At 44.6% G+C, this 16,729-nt stretch overlaps 1 protein-coding gene across 13 annotated transcripts in view; it reads right to left on the reverse strand.

Annotated features, from left to right (window-relative positions):
- Window positions 1-16,729, reverse strand: part of PCNT (pericentrin) — a 179,211-nt gene that overhangs the window by 22,762 nt on the left and 139,720 nt on the right. For 11 of the 13 annotated variants that reach the window (XM_075934137.1, XM_075934138.1, XM_075934136.1 and 8 more), the window contains 4 exons: window positions 16,074-16,269; window positions 14,057-14,279; window positions 12,166-12,316; window positions 8,569-9,285 (listed from right to left, as the gene is read on the reverse strand). In XM_075934137.1, coding sequence (XP_075790252.1) covers window positions 8,569-9,285; window positions 12,166-12,316; window positions 14,057-14,279; window positions 16,074-16,269 — 1,287 coding nt within the window. Of the gene's footprint in view, window positions 1-1,584; window positions 1,894-8,568; window positions 9,286-12,165; window positions 12,317-14,056; window positions 14,280-16,073; window positions 16,270-16,729 lie in introns of those variants that run through there. The other 2 variants (XM_075934142.1, XM_075934141.1) reach the window with 2 other exon arrangements.

Genomic DNA, 16,729 nt, shown 5'->3' on the forward strand with positions numbered 1-16,729 from the left:
TTTACAAGTTTGATTCTGATCAAAATGGAATGAACAGGGATATCAGATGCTGGCTCCCACATTACCTTGCACATTCTAATGACTTAACCAAACAATGGAGGTGCTAATTGTTCTTATCAGCTTCTTGTAGCTACTCAAACAATCTATTCACAGTCTTTTTTCTCCTTTTTTTCCCCTCCTCCTTCCACCACTTTCCCTTATTTATTCTTGGATCTGGACTTTTAATATTCCAGTCAAAGTGGGTTGTGCCCATGAAAGCTCATGATACCATCTACATGTTTTGTTAGTCTTTATGGTGCTACTAGACTATTCATTGTTTTTTAAGCTTTTCTAGTTATAAACTAACTCATCTACCCCTCTGAAGCTTTTGTCTCTGAAGAGGCATTCTCCAAGGCTCTGGATTGATCAACAGAAGAGAAACGTGGCTAACATTAGATGCCTATTCCAGTCTGGGGATGAAGACCAACACACACACTCCCCGTGACACCAAGTGCCTAGATTAGCTCAGCATCATCAAGGCAGCCTGTGCCCCATACAGATAATATGCTGCCCAAACCCAAGGCAATTCACAAACATGGCTCGTACAGGTGCTGATGCCAGTGCCTTTGGCGTACTCCATCATCAGGATCAGGACCCTTGCAACCTAACTATCCAGCAGCAAAGGGGGGTCCAGCTCCTCTTCCAGGACTTCCCACTCCAGGGATTCCAACGACACCAGACTTGACAGCCCCATCCTTGAGGTCAGAGTTGACAGTGCCATACTATCCTCAAGGTGCTCCCCTGAGGGGGCACAACAATAGACTGACTGCTAGCTTTCTTGGGCAGAGACTGGCCCCTGTTAGGCCTGGACTTCTTGTGCAGCCCTGGAGACAGAACAGTGCTGAGCAGAGGAGCTTGCCTTGCTGGCTGGGAAGCAACGCCAATGCTCTTTTTGGCCTTCTTTACAAGGCGCCAACGTGTCCCACACCGAAGCCAGTGCTCTCCGCACTGCGGCGGCACTCTGCCCACCAAAGAGAAGGCACCAGGGATCAAACTGCAAACTCCATAAGCAAGCAGGAGTTTTAAGCACTGATCTGGCTTTCTCTTAGTTCTAGGTTGGGAACTCCTGCAGCTACTGCACTTCTCAGCTAAGTGTCCTTCACCTAAGCACTTGAGGCAAGCCATATGCGGGTCCCCTCTGGGTATAGGTTTGCCAAAGTAACCAATTCTTAAAGCTGCCGTGCATACCCTGGGGGACCTCCAAGAAGAAACAGAAAATTCAACAAAAGCCCGTATGACAACTAGCAGCTAGCTGTAAACAATAAGAACTAATGAACTATAAACAAGAAATAGGAAGTTACTCACTTTCGTGCAAAATGCAGGACAATGTAGCACTTTAAAGACTAACAAGATGGTTTATTAGATGATGAGCTTTCGTGGGCCAGACCCACTTCCTCAGATCAAATAGTGGAAGAAAGTAGTCACAACCATATATACCAAAGGATACAATTAAAAAAATGAACAAATATGAAAAGGACAAATCACATTGCAGAACAGAAGGGGAATGCGGGGGGGTGGGAAGGGGGAGGAAGGAAGGTAAGTGTCTGTGAATTGCTGATATTAAAGGTAGGGAGAGTGGGATGTTTGTGAGTTAATGGTATTACAGGTGATAATTGGGGAAACTGTCTTGGTAATGGGTGAGAAAGTTGTGCAGTAACAATGGTTCTTCGAGATGTGTCTCCCCGGGGGTGCTCCACCATAGGTATCGGGCTCGTCTCGGAGCCACAGACCAGAGTTTTGAGCAGCGGTAATCAGCCCTAGGGTGCATGAGCAGCACATACCTTGTGGCATTCGCGCCATTTTGCACTCACGTGCGGTCTGGCTCCCACAAGTTCCTCTCATGTGCCCGAGTATCTGAAAAAAACAGAAGTGAAGAACAAGAGACTCCGGAGCGGGGAGGAGGGCGGGTAGTGAAACACCAACGGTGACACACATCTCGAAGAACCGTCATTACTGCATCAAAGTGAGTAACTTCCTCTTCTTCTTGGAGTGATGTCCCCGTGGTTGCTTCACTGTAGATGACTTTGTAGCAGTACTCAAGAATGCCTGGACAGCAGGTCCCAGAGTCATGGTTTGACTGCTGTTGACAGCACTGCTGAGGCTAATGAGGAGTCAGCAGCCAAAAAGTGTACAATCGCATGATGCCATTAGATGACCATATGGCTGCACGGCAGATGTCTCATGGGGAAGCTCCTAGTAGGAAAGCTGTGCATGTAGCTACAGCTCTTGTGGAATGAGCTCTGGATTCTGTTGGAAGCGGCTTATTTCACATGGAGTAGCACGTGCTAATGTACGAAACTATGAGCCTCGAGATGCACTGAGATGATACTGGTTTCTCCCTCACTAGGGAGATCAGTAAGCATTGTGTCTTGTGGAAAGCTTGAGTTCTACCTACGTAAAAGGTGAGGGTTGCCTTTCGGGGAGAGATATGGAGCTTGGCATAGAAGGAAGGAAGGGTGATTGGTTTGTTAACATGGAACTCAGAGCACACTTTGGGGATGAAGGCTGGGTGAGGGAGTAGAATAACATTGTCTCTGTTAATAACATTGTCTCTGTTTGATGGTACTGCCATCAAAGCCACAAGTTCATTGACTCTGCGCGCAGATGTAATGGCAAGCAGAAAAACCACCTTGAGTGTCATCATTGGGAGTGGTGAAGTGGCCAAAGTTTCGAAAGGTGGTGGAGTAAGGGTCTCTAGGACTAGGTCCAAGATCCAGGATGGAGATGGGGGTTTGTGAGGCGGATTAAAGTTGGTCAACCCCTTTAGGAACCTCTTGGTAGCTGGATGGGTAAATACAGAGGTGCTGTCTATAGAATATCGGAAGGCTGTAACCGCCGTGAGTTGTACTTTGAGCGAGGCAATAACTAGTCCTGACTGCTTTAGGGAGAGGATATATTCCAGGATTTGATGAAGGGGTGCTGTGTATGGGTCAACACGTGCAGCAGGAGACAAACTTATGCCACTTATGGAGGTTAGTAGAGCAAGTGGTATCCTTTCTGCTGAGCATGAAGACCTCTTTAACTTGTGCAGAGCAGAGATCTTCAGATGCACAGAACCAACTAGGAACCAAGCAGTCAAGTGCAGGGGTTGGGGCTGAGGGTGACCTGGATCAGTAGATCGCAGAAGTGGGAAGGGCATATGGCGAATGCAGAGACAACTGGTAAAGAAAAGTAAACCAGGACTGGAGAGCCCAGGAGATCACTATGAGAATCACACTGGCTCCATCCCTATTGATCTTCTCAAGGATCCTGGGAATGAGCATGATGTGGGAAATGCATATAGGAGAGGCCCCCCCTGCCAGATGAAAAGAAAGGCATCTTCTAGGGATCCCGGACCAATTCCTGCTCTGGAACAGTAATATTGACACTTGTATTTCTGTAGGAGGCAAAGAGGTCTATTAGTGGATCGCCCCAGCGATGGAAAATACATTTGAGTATGTTGTGTTGAAGTTCCCACTCATGGTTCGGTGCAAAATGTTTGCTCGGGGAGTCTGCAGCAGCATTGTTGCCAAGTAAGAAAGATGTTATTAGACTGGTCTTGTTGTGAATGCACCAGTTCCAGAGGCACACTGCTTCTGTGCAAAGGGATCAGGATCCAGCACCCCCTTGGCAGTTTATATGGCACATTGTGGCAATGTGGCCACTGGTTATTCTAATAGTGGTGTCGCGAATATGTGCCTGGAAATGTCTGCAGGTGTTGAAGACTGCCCTGAGTTCCCGGATGTTTATGTGGAAAGTTGTTTCTCGTGGTGACCATCGTCCCTGAATAGACATGCCTTTCATGTGGGCACCTCAGCCCATGAAGGAGGCATCTATAGTAATATGGGCAGAAGGTTGAGGCCAAACGAAATGGGATTCCTGCAAGGAGATTGAACTTCCCTCAGATGGCGGACCAAACCACGCAAACATCGGATGGTGGAGCCACCCTTTTGTGGGCAGGGAGCCTGTCAGAGTATACACAGGCTCTACTCAGTGCTGAAGGCAGCGGAAGTGTGGTCATGCATGGTGGACTATATAGGTTGTGGATGCTATATGCCCCATAAGTTGTAGGCATATAAGTATCGGAACTGTACGGCTTGTAACTACCGCAACAAGGTCCTGGATAGCTTGGAACTTCTGCATAGATAAGTCAGTTCATGCTGGGGTGGAGTCGAGGCGAGCGCCTATGAACTCCAAAACTTGCGAGGGCTTGAATGTGGATTTCTGGCCATTGATAATCAGACCAAGAGATTCAAAAGTCTGCCTGGTTACAAGTATCATATTGTATGTTTCTGCCGAGGATGGGCCCTTTATGAGGCAGTCGTTATAAGATAGGGGAAGATTATAAGGCCCCATTGACGAAGGTTCACCACTGTTATTGCAAGCATTTTTGAAAACCCTCTGGGTGCAGAGGAAAAGGCCATAAGGGAACACATGATACTGGAAGTGTTCCATGCTAACAGTGAATCGAAGAAAGTGCCTGTGAGCAGGGTGGATGGTGATGTGAAAATAATTATCCTGAAGGGTGAGGGCTGCAAACCAGTCCCTGTTGTCTAACACTGGGATTATAGATGCGAGAGTTACCATTTTGAACCGCTACCTCCAGAGGTAATGGTTGAGCTTCTGGAGATCGAGTATGGATTTCCAGCCTCCTGTTTCTTTTCTCCAGGTGAGGAAGGGTTTGAGAGTCCTCAACCAAGATGTCAAATGTGTTGTTTGTTTGATGGTTGGTTAGAGGTGCGGTTGGGTCTGATTACACCTCCTCTGGACACTCTGCCTTGCTCGTGGCTGATCAAAACCTCACTGTTGCTGTCTGCCATAGGAGTAGTCATGGCATCTCTGGTAAGGTGTGCACCACTTGCGCTGGTATGGAGGTGTGTACATACCAAGGGTATGGAGAATGGTACAGAAATCTTACTCGAAAGAAGAACCTCATTCATCTTTTCGGCAAAGAGGTTCTGTTTATCAAAGAAGAGGTCTTTGACTTTCTTCTGCAGCTCCTGTGGGACTCCAGCAGTTTGTAGCAACAAAGCTCTTTGCATGACTACTGCGGCAGCCGTTGAACAGGTAGCTGTGTCTGCCACATTCAACGTGATTAGGAGGCCTGTCCTAGCAGAAGCATAGTTTCCTGAACTATGGACTTCAGAATCGGTCTCTGAGTCTGGTAAGTGCTCCGTGAGTGCTGTGAGCTTCGTGTAATTGTTGAAGTCATGCTTTGACAAGAGTGCAGCATAGTTGGCAACACAGAGTAGCAGCGTCGCAGAGGAATACATTTTTCAGCTGTACAGGTCCATACGTTTGCTTTCCTTCTCAGATGCAACATTCTTATACCGGGGAGCCTTGGACCTGTGATGCGCTGCATATACGACCAGGGAGTTGGGCTGGAGAGAAGAAAATAAAAATTCCATTCACTTAGCCAAGGCAAAGTACTTTTTGTCTGCTGTCTTATTGGTCGGTGGGGAGAAGCCGGAGTCTTCCAGATCTCCTCGACAGCTTCCATAATCGTCTCATCTATCAGCAACCCTATCTTAGCTTATTGGGAGGGTTGAAGATTTTTGAGGAGGCGGTACTGCTTGTCCTAAACCTCCATAAACTGATCCACCTGGCTCATGGCAACCCTCTTAAACAATTCCTGGAATAGTTTAAGGTCTTCTGAAGGTGATGTGTCCCCTGTGATTACAGCTTCATCCGGAGACGAGGACAACTGGTTCGTAGGAGAAGTATCAGGCTGCTGTTCCTGAGGGTCTGATCATTGACCCTCTTCAGGCTCCAAACGGTGTGTTTGAGGGGAAGAACTCTGAAGTGGTGGGACGGATGTTGGTTGCGAGGAGGTGCTGAAGCAGAAGGGTATCTATGTGCAGACGAAGATCTGTAGCAGCAGAGTGACCAGTGTCTAGGATGTGAAGGCTGATGGTGGTGGTAGACAGTGGACCAATAATAGCGTGACTACCTGGGTGATACAAAATACAGGACTATGTAGCACTTTAAAGACTAACAAGATGGTTTATTAGATGATGAGCTTTCGTGGGCCAGACCCACTTCCTCAGATCAAATAGTGGAAGAAAATTGTCACAACCATATATACCAAAGGATACAATTAAAAAATGAACACATATGAAAAAGAGTCAGTATAGTATGTTGATCTTAATGGATTGTTCACTTTCAGTCCTTTGGGTTTGGCCCACGAAAGCTCTTCGTCTAATAAACCATCTTGTTAGTCTTTAAAGTGCTACATAGTCCTGTATTTTGTTTCAGCTACACCAGACTAACACGGCTACATTTCTATCACTATTCTACCTGGGTGATGAGTGTCTCAAAGAAAGCACACTCCTATGTCCTTCCCAGTATATTGCATGTGGAGACAACACTGGAGAATGAGGGAGTATCACTGAGCCCTTAGAGGAGGGGAGTGGAGAGAGAGACGTGTGGCTCAGATGGGCGTGATGATGAAACTCCCTCTGCAGAGCCGCAGGTAGTGGAGACAGGAATCTGCATTGTCTCCTATATGATGGGACATCATGCCTGGCTGCAAAAAGATGCAGTACTGCTAACCTCTGTGCTGACGGCGAGGGCGACAGTGCCAGTGAGAAGGTCGGAGACACTGGACTAGAGCTCCGGTGCCTATTAGATTTTGTGGGAGCCTTTTTCGGTGCCGAGAGTCGATCATGCATCTCCGGTACCAGGCTAGAAGATTGCGGTATCGACTCTGGCACAGTGGGTCCTGCCAGTGCCATTGGGGCTGGTGCCGATGTAGGTGCTGAGGCCTTGGAGGATGGGGCTGCCAGTGCTAAAGTAACCTTTGGTGCAAGTGATGTTCATGATGTCAGCACCAACAATGCCTATTGTCAGGCTTTCGGGTCCAGAACCGCCTTCGAGTGTGAAGGGGACTTGCTGGACATCCCGGGCTTGTCGGGACCGGCAGAAAGGAGCACGCCAGTGAAGCCCGTTTACTTTGCGCAGACCCTGATCAGGGGAAGATACCCTCCATTTTTGGGCAGTAGTGAGGTCTGAGTGAGCCACAGATGGAGAGTCTGATGACTGGAGCCCTTTATCCAACAAGATCATACATAGACGCATTTCTCTGTTGCGCCGTGCACTTGCTATTAGTTTTCAGCAGTGTGGGCTTTTCTGAGGCACATGTGCCTTGTCCAGGCAGCAAATGCAAGAAGAATGGCATTGCAGGCTGGAATGGGTTCGTGACAAGTGTCACCTTTTTTTAAACCCTGGTGAGCCAGGCATTGTAAGGGGTATCCTTATTATCAGGGCTTAACACAAGGTGGCAAAAGCCGCTCTCCAGCCCCACATTGTGCATGCGCACGCCGCCGGTAGAGGGGGCGCGTGGCTGAAATCTACTCTCCACGGGTGAGTAGATTCTATAGTTTGAGCAGCCCTGCTTATTAGGTATTCCCCTGAGTTGATTCCTTAAAATAGATTTTTTTTAAAAGGTCCTGAGGAAAACCAGTAATAATGAAGGAAAAAAATATTTTTTTTTAAAGAATTATAAACTTCTTAAGAATAAGCTGCAACTAGAAACTGAACTAAGCATTTAACAACTAAGAACTCTCTCTCTTTTTTTTTTCCTTATTAGAACAGCTGAAGAGAAGAGCTTGCTCCGTCTTCAACCAAGAGTGGCAACGAAGGAAATGGTGGGAGCTGGACTGCATGCGCATGCAAAATGGTGCGAACGCCACGAGGCACCTGCTGCGCCTGCATGGTCCTGCTGCTCAAAACTCCAATCTGTGGCACCAGGCTGACCCAATACCTACAGTGGAGCACCGACGGGGACATCACTTGAAGAAGAATTGGTAGGAAACCCATCTAGGATTGTCCTGCAGAGCAAGAGCACAAGTTCTCCAACAACAGTCAGAAAGAACTGAGAGGGAAGAAGGCTAGCTGAGCCCTTTATTCTACACCATGCAGGTGCCACTCCACGGGGCTCCAGAGCCAGCCCAACAGGTACCACTAGGGGCAAAACTTTCCAACAACTGTTTATATGGCACACATACAGCTATTGGAAAGGACCCGAGGAATCACTTGAAGAAATGGAAATTCCATTTCACTGAGGATTCTGAGGTTCAGAAGTTTGTTTTTATTCTGATTTGGAGCAAAGCCCAAACACTTCAAAATTCTTGACAAAAGAAAAATCTCAGAAATTAATTTTGAATAAAAATGTTTCATTTCAACCAAATCAACACCTTTCATTTTGATTTCAACTTTTATTTTATACTACAATAAAAATTAAAAAATAAATTTGCTTCAAAGAGAAACATCTAAATGAAATGTTTGGCAAGGTCAGAATGGGAAACTGCTAGGACTTCGTTTTTCTGGAAAACAAACTTTTAGTGAAAATCAACACTATTTCACAAAGCATTTTGATTTCAACAGAACTGCATTCTCGGATAGAAAACCGTTCCATCAAAAGTTTTCCAATCAGTTCCACAAATGAAGGGCTTGACACAAGCCAGGATAATGTATTCTACATATTGTCATATAGGAAAGCAAAATTATCTGGCTATTATATAATTGCAGTATTGAAGTTGAAAATCTCACCAGTCTCTCTCTGTCTTTCTGCCATTCCTTCCGTTTCTCAAATTCTGCTCTTTGCTCTTGATGTCTCTCTTTTTGCTTTTCTTCTTTCTTCATTTTCTCCTGTTCTTTCGTTGTCCTGAAAAGCGTGTGCAATTCTTCACAATCTGCTTTCAGTTTTGCCTCTCTTTCCCTCTTTAACTCCAAGGAATGGAATACCTCCTGTTTTTGACTCTGAAGAGATTCCAGTGCAGCTCGTAACTTGGTACTGACTTCTCTTTCCTTTTGTGTTTCTTCACAACGCATTTGCACCTCAGCTTCTAACTGCCTCTTAGACTGAATAGCTTGCTGGTGCGTTTTCTCAATTATAGCAGCTAGCTCCATAGCACGGGATCTCTCTGCATCCAACTGAGCCTGCAGTTCTTGCACAAAGGTTTGTTCCAGCAATGATTCTTTATGCTTACAGGAAGCACCTTCATTTACTCTCATGCTCAGTTGTTCTGTCAAAACACGTTCATGGTTCAACGCATTCAAAAGCTCCAACGAGTGATTCTTCTCAACCTCCAAATTTCTCTGTAGTTCTGTCAGTTTATTTCGTTCTTGGGACAGTAAAGCCTCACATCGAGAATGTTCGATTTGAAGTTCCTTACGGAGATTATCATTTGCTGATTTTTCATGCTCTAAGGCCACTGACATTTTCTTATTTTGTATGCTATGCAATTCCAAGGCAGCCTGCAAGTCCTATTTGAGAGACGGTACACATATTAACATCATAAATACTTATTTGCAGGCCCTGCCAACTCACTAACTTGAGGATCATCACACACTTTTTCCAATACATACTAAACGGTTATAAAATGAAAACATAGGCATCTGAAGACATTTTAATGTGTCACAGTTTCTACATTAGCCAATCAGATTGTCTAAGTGACATCTGCAGTAGAAATAGGCTGGGTTGATCTTCATATGGAAGATTTAAAAAAAATGTAACACCGCACATGAGGCTCTACTAATAGGGGATGCAAGTGAATAAAGCAAATACTCTGGTCATTAAGCACTCCGAAAATGTTAAATATACTTTACAACGTCTTAGTGCAGCTCTCATTCCCTGCCTGCAGAAGAGTGGGGAAATTAAGATCAGGGTAGCTTTGTTCTTTTGTATTGGCCAAAATCTTTTCTTGAGATTTTAGGATGACACCGACAACCCCAGATCTATTCCCATGGCAGAAAAAGAAAAAAATCCAAAGACAATGTAAAGAAAGAGGCAGGTCCAAAAGGAAACTCAAGACCAGGGGGAATTAAAAACATACAAGCTCTCTACGTAAGTAAGTGGTCTTGCAAAGAAAAATCGGTACTGTTTTTGAGGCATGCTTCCTGGGTTTTTCTAATTTGTTTGAGATCAGCTTATACAAATAAGTAAATCTGTATTTATACATATATATAAGACAAATATTTCTAACAGAAAAGGACGAAGAATATTTTGCAGTAGCAATTAACAAGCAATAATTCCTGTTAACGGGGGAAGGAGAAGTAACTAAATTACAGACAAGTGCCGACTTTTATAGCTCAACAAGTTGTGACTAGTAATACCAAGAAAATACCATTATAAACTAGATACTTTAATGTCAATGGGACACAAATAGTAGTGGAATGCCTCTGCTCTAACTTTGACAATTCTTTCAGTCACTTATTAGAAACAAGGAGAAGTTATGGACTATTATTTCCATGTGAATGCTTTATTTTTAAAACACGAAGGTTACTTGTAATAAGAGTTGTTTGATGACTGGTGTGGAAAAAGTGAATAAGGAAAAGTTATTTACTTATTCCCACAATATAAGAACTAGAGGTCACCAAATGAAATTAATAAGCAGCAGGTTTAAAACAAACAAAAGGAAGTTTTTCTTCACTCAGCACATAGCCAACCTGTGGAACTCCTTGCCAGTGGATGTGGTGAAGGCTAGGACTTTAACAGGGTCCAAAAAAGAGCTAGATAGATTCATGGAGGTTAGGTCCATCAATGACTATTAGCCAAGACAGGGAGGAATTGTGTCCCTCGCCTCTGTTTCTCTGGAGATGGGTGACAGGGGAAAGATCATGTGAGGATTACCTGTTGTGCTCCCTCCCTCTGGGGCATCTCGTATTGGCCACTGTCAGCAGACAGGATACTGGGCTGGATGGATCATTGGTCTGACCCTGTATGGCCATTTTTATGAGTGGCTTTACATATTCCCATTTATGAGGATTGTGCTGCCTGGCAGTCCCTAATAGTAAAACACCTCCTGAGTATTTTTGAATGTTCCAAGGGTGAGACTATGTAAGGGGATGCTGTGCCCTCAACTTCCTCAGTTTCTTCCACTGCTAACCCAAAGAGACCATAGAAGCACTCTGAGAAAGAGGGGAAGGTGAGTAGGAAGTGTAAATATACAGTCATCTTGGTTACAAGAAAATAACCTTCATTTCTTCTTTGAATGACTCTGGATATTCCCACTTATAGGTAGTTTGACAAGCAGTGCTGAAAACCCAGGAGATGGAACAAAGTCCTAATTAAATAACCACTACTCTGCCAGATTTGGCAGCAAATCTAGAAGCTACATTCAGAGCATACTGTTTAGTGAATGTGTAATCTGACTCTCAAGTAGTAGCCTTGCCAATTTGCCTAATAGGCACATGTTTAAGATCAACAGAAGATGTTGCTACTGCTCTAGAAGAAAAAGACTATACTACAGAAGGCACAGGAAATTCTGCTAATTTGTAACTTTCACCTTTGCATAGTTTAATGCAGTTTCTCAACCAGTGGTATGAGAACCCTTAAGGGTACTCGAGAGAAGTCTGGGGAGGGTACATCAACAACTGAAATTTGGAGAAAACTGAACTTTTGTTTTAAGTTTTACAACACTATTTTTGTACTTTTTACACCCAAAAATTTCATTACCCACCCGGCTATGATTAAGTTGTTTAAACATATGTGTTGCAATGGTAGGAAAAAATTGTGTGTGTCTGAAAACTGTAGGTACTGGGGGTACTTACAATTTTTTTGGGGGGGGAAAAAGAGGTCCTTTATAAAATCTGAAAATAAATCTGAGTACAAGAAGCAATCTCAATAATACACAAGGATCTTTCTAGTACCTAAAGTATGTGACACAGGCTAGGTCTACACTGCAATTAGAAACACGCGGCTCACCCTGCCAACTGATTCAGGTTCATGGAATTTAGGCTGCCCAACTACAGTGCAGACCATGTTCAACAGCCCTGCAGCCCAAGGTCTGTGAGCCTAAACTACCTGGCATAGGCCCACCATGGGTTTTCAATTGCAGCACAGAAATTCCTGTGTACTTCCATTAATTAGCATGAGATTTTAGAGGGGAAAAAACTGGTAAATTAATTGTCTCACAGGAAATTCAGACATTATGTTTGGTAAAAATCAAGGATTAGGTTTCAGTTTTGAGCAAGTCCTTCAGAATCACTTGGATTCAACAAACAAGAGAGAAAAGCATTATTGGAGTTGAAAAATAGGGGGAAAACCGGGTGGCGGGGAATGAAGTGGAACAGGAACGTTGTTAATGCAAGTCAGTCTACTTATGAAGTTAACTCTGAAGATCTCATTAACACGCAGAATGTTACCTCTAATGCTTTGGTCTTTTCATCTTCTCTTAGCTTATGCTGAAGGTGTTGTTCTTCAAACATATTCTGTAACTCTTTTTCTTTTAAATGTTCATCCTGTAGGTCTTGGAGTGCAACTGTCAGATCTTTGTTTTTATTTTCCAGTTCAGAACTGCAACATTCAGCAGAATTACAAATGACACTTCTCTTAGTTCAGAACGGACCATCCTTTCTTGTTTTTACTTATTATTGCTTTACAAAGAATTTATTTGTTCTTTTTAACCTTTCTTTCCACTGGAACAGGAGCAATTAAGTCACTTTGCCACTCTACTCACAAGTGGGATATATTTTATAATTTTGTTAGTTGGACCTCTATCTGTTCTTCATTTTAAACGTATGCTCTTTACCTGTGCCTATAAATTTGACTGCCTTCCTATGTTAACTTCTGAAAAGGGAGCAGTCAGCTATCCCCAGCAGAACTAACAAATCATACCCCATTTAGCAGCTGTTGACAAATAGGATAAGCTACTACTGTTCTTTGTGGCAGAACAACCTCAGTGCTATATGGGAGGGGAAAAATCCACTAGTGTGAACTAGAACTACAGGGGAGAAAAAAAACGGCCAAGAAGTGATGACCAGGTCACTAACATAGGCAATGGAAGTTGCCTGGCTCTATGGGTACACAGAACTCTAACTTGAAATAAGATACGCAATTTGTGCTATGCAAATTGCGTATCTTATTTTGAATCCACAGTAAAACCTGTGTTATCAGACACGGCTGGCGATTAGGGCTTTCCAGTTATCTAAAATTTCTGCTTATCTGAGGGTCCCCATAAACCTATGAAAAAACAATGGACAATAATAGTAAAATCAAGTTTTTAATACTAGTAGTTTTGTAGTTTGAGGCAGTTGGTCTCACGTTTCTATTTTGAGTTAAAGATGATTAGTACTTCTTAAATAAAAAAAATTGTTAAGCCAGTCATGGTAAACCAAGGCAGGCCTGTTGCACCTGAAAACGTGACAGTATTGTGGCTGGGGGCAATGCCAGCTAAAGTTTTCTGGCTAACAGAGTGCCAGATAATAAAGGTTTCACTGTATTTTGAAATAGCTTATTTTGAAATTTGAGGCGGTCTACAAAGCACCAAATTTTGAATCAACATACTATTTCGAAGCTTCAGGGGGTAGCTGAGTTAGTCCGTTACAGAAAAAACCAACAACAAATGGTCTAGTAGCACGTTATAGACTAACAAAACATGTAGATGGTGTCATGAGCTTTCGTGGGCACAGCCCACTTCTTCAGATGACCAGAGTTATGAGTTTAGGATGTGCAGGCCCAAAAAAATAGGAGAGGGGAAGACATCCCTTAACTCTCATGGAACAAGGGCTACCAGGATGCCAAAATAAGGCTCCCGTTATTTTGAAAACTATTTTGAAATAACGGGTGGTTTGTGTAGACGTGGGTAGTTATTTTGGGATGCCTTCAGTATCCCGAAGTAGCCGTGCAGCGTAGACTTTCTGTATGAGACAAACCAGGGACATTGGGGAAGGAATGAGCAAGAACTGGAAGTAGTATGAAAGGTCAGGTAGCAGGCATGCAAGTTCAGGGCTTGGAAGGAATTCTAGTTTCACCAATTTACATCACTGTGCCGATCCAATGTGCATCAAGTGAAACTCCCACCCTTGTCAGTCAAATTCTCAAGTTAGCACCATTGTGGAAAAAAAATCAGTAAGCAATTAGCAGCCAGTAAATATTCAAAGTAAATGTCCTTAAACTCTACTTCTGTGCAGATTGACAGAAGTTAACATTCCTTCACTCCCCTTGTATGTCAGCAAGTTCCAACCCATTTCTGGATTTAACAAACGCAAAAGAATTACCCATTGTTAATGTAGCTCTCAAAAAGCTACTCCTTACCGAAGCTGCTTTATTTCCCTCTGAAGCTCTTGCAGGGATTTTTGTAGTCTTTCATTCTCTTGTTTGCTTTCATAAAGCTCGGAGTTCAAATCTGATACTGCAGCTCTCTCCTGCTTCAGGAGTTCATATGTCTCCGAGGCCCTCTCCTGTTCCCCACTTAGAGAGTTCTGCAAGTCATTTGCTATGGCTTTTTCCTGCTGAAGTTTATAGTCTAACAATTCAACTGGGGAAAAACCAAAATCCACTGTATTATAACAACTCTGTTCCCAATTATACAGGTTTCTAAGTACAGAAAAATAAGTGGCCCATGGCTACTACTGCTTTCCCCAATCCTCTGCTAAGGAAGAACTCAACTTTTCAAACAGTTTACATTTTTTTTAAAAAGCACTTGAAAGGATTATAGAACTTCTGCTTTACAGTTAGTCTCTCACTCAGCTTTCCCATTCATTCTCACTTTGATTGGCTCATCAAAGAACAGGTTCCTGTTTGGCTTTTAACTATTTTGATAAAACAAAAACTGCAAGCAGCCAGTTATCAATTGCTTCTATAACCCACTTATGAATATCTTCCATTTACCAATACACACAGATATACACACCACTTGAGAGAATTTCCTGAAAACCCCTACTTGTTGCTCACTATGCTGAAGTTTTCTACCTTCATATATGCCTTAGCCTTAAAAATCACACAAAAATGAAGTTGGAGGGTAAGATAAACCAAAGACATTTCAGCTCTGTTTTAAACTTTCCAAATACAGCAAACTTCCGATAATCCGGCACCTTTGGGACCCAGGGGGTGCTGGATTATCAGATATGCCGGACTATCGGAAGGGGGGGGGCTATGAGAGGCCTGGGGTGGGGTAGCAGGATGCCACCCTAAACCCCTCATAGCCCCCCCTTCCGATAGACCGGCTCTGCCCCAGGCGTCCCTGATTCAGCCGCTGCTGAAACTGACCAGCAGCAGCTGAATCGGAGAAGCCTGGGGCAGAGCAGCTGGAGTGCTGCCGGGTTGGTCCCATAGCGCCGATCCTTGGCGCGGCGGGCCCAATCCGGCAGCATCCTAGCTGCTCTTGGGGACGCCTGGGGCAGAGCAGCTGGGGTGCTGCTGGGTTGGTCTCGCAGCCCCGCTCCTCGGCGCTACTGGACCAACCCGGCAGCACCCCAGCTGCTCTGCCCCGGGCGTCCCCAGGAGCAGCTGGGGTGCTGCCGGATTGGTCCCGCCGCGCAAAGGGTCGGCGCTACCGGACCAACCCGGCAGCACTCCAGCTGCTCTGCCCCAGGCATCTCCGATTCAGCCGCTGCTGGTCAGTTTCAACAACGGCTGAATCTGGACGCCTGGGACAGAGCAGCTGGGGTGCTGCCAGGTTGGTCCCCACAGCGCCGCACCTCGGCTGCGGGGACCAACCTGGCAGCACCCCAGCTGCTCGACCCCAGGTGTCCCCAAGTCAGCTGCTGCTGAAACTGATCAGGGCCGATTCCAGGAAGCCCGGGGCAGAGCAGCTCTGCCTCGGGCTTCCTGTAGTCAGCCGCTGGTCAGTTTCAGCAGCGGCTGAATCGGGGACACCTGGGGTGCTGCCCGGTTGGTCCCGCAGCCCAGAGGGGCAGCGCTAGGGGACCTACCCGGCAGCACCCCAGCTGCTCTGCCTCCGGCTTCCCCGATTCAGCCGCTGGTCAGTTTTAGCAGCGGCTGAATAGGGGAAGCTGGGGGCAGAGCAGCTCCAATGGTCCGGCTACCCGGAGCACTTCCAGGTTCCTGATGGTGCCGGACCATCAGGAGTGCCGAACCGTCAGATGCCGGATCATCGGAGTTTTACTGTACAGCCTTTTCTGAGACACAACTATCTTGATGACCTCCACTCCCATACCCAAAAGAAACTCTAACAAGTTCAAAACAATTACATCTGACTTCAGAATTCATTTATCAATTTTACAGCACTTTCTACATTTCCCCACCTCTCCACCCCCCCCCCCGCGTGTATGAATGGAAGAGCAGATGGAAATGGTTTCCTAGGTGCTACCCTTCCTCCGAAGTTGATGTTCTTGTTTGCTCCCACGATCCTCTGCATTAATAAGAGTTTCCTGTAGCTGCTGTAGCTTCTCCTGGTTTTGAAGATGTGTCATTCGTAGTTGGGCTCGAAGGTCCTGTATCTCAGAAAGTAAACTCTTTCTATCAGAAGACAGAAGGTGTTCTAAAACTATCCTCTGCTGTTCTTCCTAAAAACAGACCAAGCCCATTTCAGACATTAGGGATGTAAAAAGAAAGAAGAAACCACAGTAACGTCTAAGTAATATTACATTTCCAAGTACAACTTAATTCTTCTCATAATATAAATCCTACATATCCTCACAGGGCACGCTCACCTGTACAGCACATCACATTTTATATAAACAATGAAGAGAGGCAATTTGACCCAACTTATACCCATTTTATTAACTCTCATATATTGAATTAAGTAAAAGAATGCAATTTATTGGTTTCCCTAATAGGGCAATAGTTACTGAATACTCTCTTGCTTGATACTAGCCTATCATCATGAAGTTATCCAAAATCACCAAAGGACTAATTTGGGCTATACATTTTACCAAAAAAACATTTGCATAGCTAGGAGTCCATATTGTCTACTTTAATGTGAAGCACCTTCTTCCCACTATCACAATCTCCTGAAAACCCACT

This window comes from Pelodiscus sinensis, chromosome 7, assembly GCF_049634645.1.
Source record: "Pelodiscus sinensis isolate JC-2024 chromosome 7, ASM4963464v1, whole genome shotgun sequence".
In the NCBI taxonomy this organism is placed as follows: domain Eukaryota; kingdom Metazoa; phylum Chordata; order Testudines; family Trionychidae; genus Pelodiscus; species Pelodiscus sinensis.